Source organism: Amphimedon queenslandica, unplaced genomic scaffold (assembly GCF_000090795.2).
Source record: "Amphimedon queenslandica unplaced genomic scaffold, v1.1 AMPQUscaffold_13379, whole genome shotgun sequence".
Classification (NCBI taxonomy): Eukaryota; Metazoa; Porifera; class Demospongiae; order Haplosclerida; family Niphatidae; genus Amphimedon; species Amphimedon queenslandica.
In genome coordinates, this window is record NW_003546385.1 from 145,157 (window position 1) to 153,121 (window position 7,965).

Genomic DNA, 7,965 nt, shown 5'->3' on the forward strand with positions numbered 1-7,965 from the left:
ACTCAAATAACACTTACTAACTCTGCCCCAGATTGGAGAAAAGGTGTTTAAAGTCAGAACTATAGGCCGCCATGTTTTACAGCACAACGAGATCCAGTGATCAAGCAAACAAGGATTCAGCAGGTCATTCGAGCTAATAGAGACTTCATAATACTTACTTCAACTCAGCAAAGTAGTAACTTGACCAAGAACCCAAAACTTCGAGAAACAAGGCCACTAGAGGCTACGCTACAGCGAAAAGAGCATAGGCATACTGGTCGTGACGTCACCAATAATTTCATGTACAATCTACTTCCTGTTTCGCATCCACTTGGTATATATAGTATCTATGATTGCCAGCATTGAGTTTGCAAGCTTTTCGCAAAAAATAATTGTGTGAAATCTTAGAAATGCAGGATTCGCGATAAAAATTTTTGTCGCATAAACTTCGTGGTATACTTGGTTACCTTCCACTGTTAGTCCGGCTGCTTTTTAGTCTTTACTCTTTACAATACACTCATCATTTCGACTGCAGTACTAGTAGTCTAGTACACCTATCAATTGGTACACCCTCTACTGCTACTGTGTAAGCTACAACTGTTGGTTACAATTGAGATAGCTGTTCTTTCTGCTTTCTTTTATTGTGGACTGATTCATAGTTACACCTTAAGTTACCTAATTCTCTCATTGTCCTCCATACTGTACAAGATGATTGATGTCTCTCAATGGAGAGCAAGTATTGGACTGTGGAACTACTGTCAAGCTGCCTCCAGTAGACCAGCTAATGGCTGCTACTCTCTGCACTCATTTAAAGCTGCAGTAGACAGCAAGTCAGGCAATAATACACCAGGAGAGAAGATATCTAAACTGCCAGCAGCTCTGTCTCTTATTGCTTTCCTCCTCCTCCTCTTTGACATATTAAGACACATCTTGATGATTCCTCTAACAGGTAAACAACAATTGCAACTTTTACTTGTAGAATTTTCACTGGTATTTTCAATTATTAGGTAACTACTACCAAGTACAATGTACTACTGGTGTTACTGTTACTGATATGAATTACCTCCAGTCAGTAGTCTTACCTGGAGGCAGCAGTTCTAACCTGATTTACAATGATCACTATTTAATTGTGTGCCTATGTAAACTCCTTCTATTATCAGGAGATGTTGAACTCAATCCTGGTCCAATGATTGATGATGAACCTGATATTGTCCTATTACTTAATTGGCTTGAACCACTTGTTGACTGGAAGCCATTCGGTCTTCTCTTACCTGGAATAACGCAACAAGATATTACAACAATTGAAGACTTTGAAATTGGTAGTGATCAAAGCAAACTGGGCCTTTTCTCTAAATGGCTCAAAAATAATCCTACAGCAACATGGAGAGATGTACTCAATGCATTGACTAAAAGAGAAGAGATCAATTTATTAAAAACTATTAATGATCAGTTACAAGTATATCAATGTACAGGAGGTATGGTCATGTATACATTTATCTATTAATAATTATATTAAATGAATAATAGGCACTACTGATGCTGCTACTAATACTGTACCAGTAGTACCTACTGTATCATCATCAGTTTCTGAACCTGACACTAGTACTACATCAGGTAAACAATATGCTCAATACAATACTCATTGACTGATACACTACTGCAGGTAATCCAAGGAATATACTACAGAGTCATTCATATAAATTAGCTCATGCCATTAGTGTGAATCTATACAATGTAACTGATGCACTGTATGCTCAAGACCTGGTACTACAACAAACTAAAGAGGAGATGCATGTATTAGGAGTAACTGATAATGAGAAATCTAGTAAACTTGTGAATGTCATTCAAACACAGTTGGAAGCCTATGTTAATCAAAAGCAGTATTTAATCAAGATATGTCATGTCTTATTATACCAACAACATTGTGCACTAACTGATATTGTTTCTTCTATATTACACCAGTTAGGTGAGTGTGTGTGTACATTATCAGTGATCAATTATAGTCATTATATTTCAATACATTAGGTCAGTCTATACCTGTTGTCACATCAATTAGTTCAATACCTGATCATGTTCAAGGATATGCTGACAGTATGAGACAACACTACAAACACCAACCTATTATTGCTACAGAGTGGCCACCAAGAATTGGAAAAGATTTTTTTGGAAGACTAGCACTAGTAGAAAAACAAGACTCTAGCACACAAGCAGAATCAGCTTGGCATCTGCTACGAGGACAAGTTGATAAAACAGTTAAACTAATTGAAAATGAAGAGATAAGTGTTGAAGATGTCCTCCAACCCACAGATAGTTCTCTGTCTCTCAGAGTAGTAATAGACGGTCCTCCTGGTATTGGCAAAACTACACTCTGTCGTAAACTGTTAAACATGTGGTCTAATGGACCACTTCCACATCAACAGTATGACTTGGTACTTTACTGTCCTTTAAAGAATAGCAAGATAGCTACAGCTACTACACTAGCTGACCTGTTTGTGTGTCAACGTTATGAAGTTCTCATGGTAACTGAATGGTTTGAGAAGAAGAATGGAGAAGGATTATTGATAATCTTTGATGGTTGGGATGAACGAAGTGAACAACTCAGACAGACTTCATTAGCTGCTAGTATCATTTGTAAAGAAAAGTTAGACCAATGTTCAGTAATTGTTACCTCTCGTAGCTATGCCTCCTCTTCACTTTTAGAGATCATGTCTAATCTCAGTAGACATGTTCAGGTCATTGGGTTTTCTGAGGAAGAAATATCAATAGTAATTATACAAACACTTCAAAAAGACACAAAACTAGCACAACAACTCATTGATAAAAAAAGAAAAGATGATAAAAATGAGGAACCTTTCACAACTACTCAAAGCAGTAAGGACTCACAACTAGCAGTGAAACTCATTAATGATCTTAAAGTACGAAATGATGTTCAATCATTGTGTTATGTACCACTAGTTTGCTCCATGGTCATCTTAGTTTATTGTAAGGAAGGAGGACACTTACCAACAACACTCACTCAACTGTATGAAAACTTTATCCTACAAACTATCAGAAGACGTGTTAAAAAACATGACAGTAACCCACGTACTTTAGGTAGTCTTTCTTCATTACCATCACAATTATCTAAACCTTTACAAGAGATGTGTCAATTAGCTTATACTAACCTGGCTAATACAACAATGACATTCTCTTCACATCAACTACAGTCACTGAGTGAGGCAGTCAAGGAAGACTATCTTGGATTGATGACAACATTCACAGAATATGATGAGGAGAAGTATCAGTTCCTTCACTTGAGTGTACAGGAATTTCTAGCTGCATGGTGGATAGCTAAGCATGAGAAGAAGACAGAGGAAGTGTTTAAGGATCACTTTGATGATGATCACTTTCGATTGTGTCTGAGGTTTGTGGCAGGTCTAACTCACCTTGAACATGAGAGCTATCAAAAGTATTTTAATAAACAGCAACTTGACTTACAGTGTAAGAAGAAACCATTGTTTGGATTTGAGACTTGTCATCTCTCCTACTTCTATCATAATCCTAAGCTTGCTAATGGTCATGTCAGTTCTGATGATTTTGACAATGTTCCCATTCTTCTTCTTCAAATCCTGTATGAATCACAGAACACAACATTATGTCAAGTATTAGCACAATCTATCAACAACCTCTCACTGTGTCTGAATTGGGATAGAGTATCATTATCATTGTTTGACTGGTTGTGTCTCAGTTATTGTATAAACAATTCCAACACAACATGGAATCACTTGCACCTGCACAGTGTATTTAATAACCAGTCACTATCAGTCTTCACTGCTGGACTAAACAATAGCTCACTAAAGACTCAGTGTAAGAGACTGGAGATAGAGTTGAATGGATCCACTGATGAATTAATACACAAATTATTACAATCATCACTTCTATACAATATTCAGGAGTGCTACTGTAGATTATTATTTGGTCAATATGTTCCCTGTCTTGTATTGATACAGTTCCTCAATCTCCCTCAATTGAAGGTACTGCACTTAAGAATGGAGAATCCTATTGTACCAACAACTGGCAATACATACTACACAGACAAGTGCACTGAACTTGAGAAATGTATAGAAATGAATTCAATGCTACAAAAATTGGAGATTAAATATATTGGAGAGAATGAAATAACAAGTACCATTATCAGTGTCATCAGAGGAGTAACAAGAAATAAAACAATAATATCATTAACAATAGATGTACGACTGATTTTATGTACTCCTCCCCCTCTACCTGATGGAGTAATAAAGCAGTTACTAAAGGACAACAACACATTACAAGCTCTTTCACTGGACGTACCTGATAAACGCCTACCATCATCACTGAATATAGTAGAAGAGGTGAACACACCACTGACTGCTCTAGAGATAGGATGGAGTAGTAAACTGATGACATCATCACTCCTTCCACATATCAAAGGATTACACTGTTTGATACTGCCTGAACCATACCAACCACATCTTCTATTTCTCTGTCATCCCAATCTACATACACTTACTTTACTACTAGACGCTGCTAATAGTGCTATTGAACTATTTACTATTCTAAAAACCAATACTACACTTAAAGCACTGAGTGTGGGGATAGAGAGAGTATATACCAGCAGTATGGGTACTAGTCTACAAGACATGCTAACACAAAACCAAACACTGAAATACCTTGAGATTAAATATTCCATTCACAATTCATTCCTGTACTTCTTAACAGCTGGTCTCAGACACAACACCAGTTTACAGCAGTTAAGTGTACCCATTCCACTGATTAAAGAGATAAGAACTTTTATTAATGTCATCTCACAAAAGAACAATCTCACAGAACTTAAAGTGAACTTCAATCCAGATCGGTCATACAGTAACTGTAGTGAGGAAGAGAAAAAAAAAATATTAACACCATTGTTTTTTGAACAGGTACTACCTGCTGTTACTAACATGTTACAGTCACATACAACCATCAGACTACTGAGGATAGAGTGTAAATATATTAATAATGAGTCATCTCAACCTAACTGGGTAGAACTAGTACAACATTTATATGATACTATCTTCATCCATCCATCACTTGAATATATTAATTTAAAGGCATCTCGTCTCCTGGAGGATACTCTTAAAGATCAAAGGAAGACATTGATTGATAGACACAGAAAAGAACAACCACACAAACCACTACCAATAGTGTATTAATTTAATAGAGAACAATTAATGTTACAATTATTGTTACTATTATTAGTAGGACTTAGGATTTATTTATTTTTAATAAAATAAGAATTAATGATTAATTTTGATCTAAAATTATCAAAATAACAAAATAAATGAATTAATAATGAAGTGAGTCTGGTTACGAGGTTTCTAAGCATTGATAGAATCCTGAGGAAGTCAATATAGATAGTACGTAGATCTATGGCTATTCCTGGCTTTTTCCGAGCATACAAGTTGAACATGGTATGATAATGTATGCATGAGTAAATAACAATAGTTTTACCATACTCCTTTGCTTATACCAAGCCCCTTTGCTACCCCATTCCTTCTCGTATTATACTGTAGATCTGCATTGCATGTACAATAATAAATTCCATTAAATGAAAATATAGAGAAGTTGCAGGTGTGGTCAGCGCATCATGCATAACTAGATCTAGATCTAATACTGCCTAGGCTGCTGCACCCTGAAAACCGAACAAAAAATGGCAACAGAATCAGCTCAACCTAAAGAACAAATTGTTGATCCTTGGACAGCTAAAGCTGGGGAAGGTGAAAAGAAGATCAACTATGATAAGCTCATTGGTAGGTCAACTATGTCAGCTCGTGAAAATTGTTAATCTAATGTATTCATTTTAGTTCAGTTTGGAAGTGAGAGAATAGGTGAATCCCTTCTACAAAGGATTGAGACTCTATCAAAGAAACCAGCCCACCACTTTCTCCGCCGAGGAATTTTCTTTTCTCACAGGTAAAGTTATAAATCATAAAATTTATATTAATCATGGCCTATGCAGGGATGTTCCTGATATCTTGAATGCATATGAGCAAAATAAGCCATTCTTTCTCTACACTGGGCGTGGTCCTTCATCGGAGTCTATGCATCTTGGGCATCTTATTCCATTCCTTTTTACCAAGTAAGGGCACAAACATCATTAAGCTATATTTGCCAATAGCATATCAAAGATTGACAGTTGGGAGCTATCATAGGAATATAAATGCCAGCTATAGTACCCATATGGGCACATGATGATAATAGAAGTACGTATTTGCTGAGTTTTTGCACTTATGTTGTGTATTGGAACATACGCAACACACGCATAGCATGATAACAGGACATACACATATAGCATATAATGTCATTATGGAAAGAATAATTACCGTACAGGCATAAAATTTCGTGGGATATTTAATTTCGCGGATTTTGTGGGTGACTTCTTAACCACGAAAATTAATACCATGGAAATGCCAACTATACGCATGTGCAGCATGTGAAAATCAATAACTTAATGCAAGTACACGTGCAAAAACGTGAAATTTAACCCCCTCGAAATTAAAAAATTAAGAGCTTTTCACAAAATTGTATCCCCTTAAAATTTACTACCCGTACGGTATAAATGTTAAATATGTGTCACTGCAGTGTACAATATATGAGCCGAAGTACAAAGTTATTATGCAAAAGGAATTCAGTTACATGTAGTATTGTACATTCCAGCTATGAGTGTGTTCTTATTACATCTACTCCTACAACTATAGTTGCTATTATGCTGTTACAATTATGGTAAAGGAATGGCATCCCCTGGGTCACGGTTCATATGATACGATAACAATGCAACACTAGCACAATATAGGGAAATGAATTTATACTCCCACTGCAAGCTTGCTAATGGTAGTTGTTATTGTCATTTTGCCTAGTTGCTGCCCATACTTAGTCAAGTATCTTATCAACATGTTTACAACTTGTTGATAATGTGCTCTGCAAATAGTCTGTTTGTTTTATTGCCAATTATTGTTTGATACGACAATTAGATAGCGATAATTATAAACCCTATAGGGCGCTAACTTGTAGAAGCAATTATAGATACCGTATATAAGACACTATTTGTATTCTTCCATGTTCTATCTGCATTCTTTAATGAAAAAATTTCGAAATTCTCCTGCTGGACAGCAAAACAAGGAAAAACCAATGGACAGGAGGCCAAAAGCAGCCTTTGTGGACAAGTCGCTTCAAGTGCAGTGAAGCTTTTTCTCAGGAAACATTCTGGGCTTTATTCTTCACCATTACTGGCATTTAATGCCACTCAGGCAAGCTCTGGAAGCCACAAAGGCCTCTTGTTCCATGTTTCCCCATGTAGCCTACTGACATCTTGCTGTCCATGCAAATCATGAGTGTGGGTGGATACCGTAGTGTAATAATTACTCGCAGAAATTAGTGCCCTATAGGGTCTATAATAAACTACCACATAGGCTAATGATTCTATTAATAGATATTTGCAAGATGTATTTGATGTACCACTTGTGATACAAATGACTGATGATGAGAAATTTATGTGGAGAGATCTTGGCCTAGAGGAAGCTCATCGCCTTGCTTATGAGAATGCTAAAGACATCATTGCCTGTGGTTTTGATGTTAATAAGACTTTTATCTTCTCCAACTTGGATTACATGAGGTACTGAAAACAAATTAAAAATTCATTCAATAATTTTGTCCATTTGTTAATTTACTTTTATAGTTGCTGTCCATCCTTTTATCGCAATGTCCTACGTATACAAAAGTGTGTAACTTGTAATCAGGCAAAGGGTATATTTGGCTTCCAGGATACAGATTCTATAGGTGAGTGTACCATGCAAAAGGAGTATTGACTTAATATACTGTTTCATACTGTACAGGTAAAATGGCATTCCCAGCTGTTCAAGCAGCACCATCCTTTAGTACTACCTTTCCAGACATATTTGGAGACCATAAAGATGTCCGGTGTCTCATCCC

The 7,965-nt window shown here is 36.4% G+C and overlaps 1 protein-coding gene across 1 annotated transcript; it reads left to right on the plus strand.

The window, feature by feature from the left end:
• Positions 1-5,661: 5,661 nt before the first annotated feature.
• LOC100632669 (tryptophan--tRNA ligase, cytoplasmic-like) lies at positions 5,662-7,951 on the plus strand (the record flags this gene model as incomplete). The annotated part of the gene is made up of 6 exons (XM_019997229.1): positions 5,662-5,786; positions 5,841-5,949; positions 5,996-6,115; positions 7,466-7,648; positions 7,712-7,812; positions 7,869-7,951. Coding segments are annotated over exons 1-6 (696 nt in total), but the record flags the coding sequence as incomplete, so codon positions are not given.
• Between the last annotated feature and the right edge of the window lie 14 nt (positions 7,952-7,965).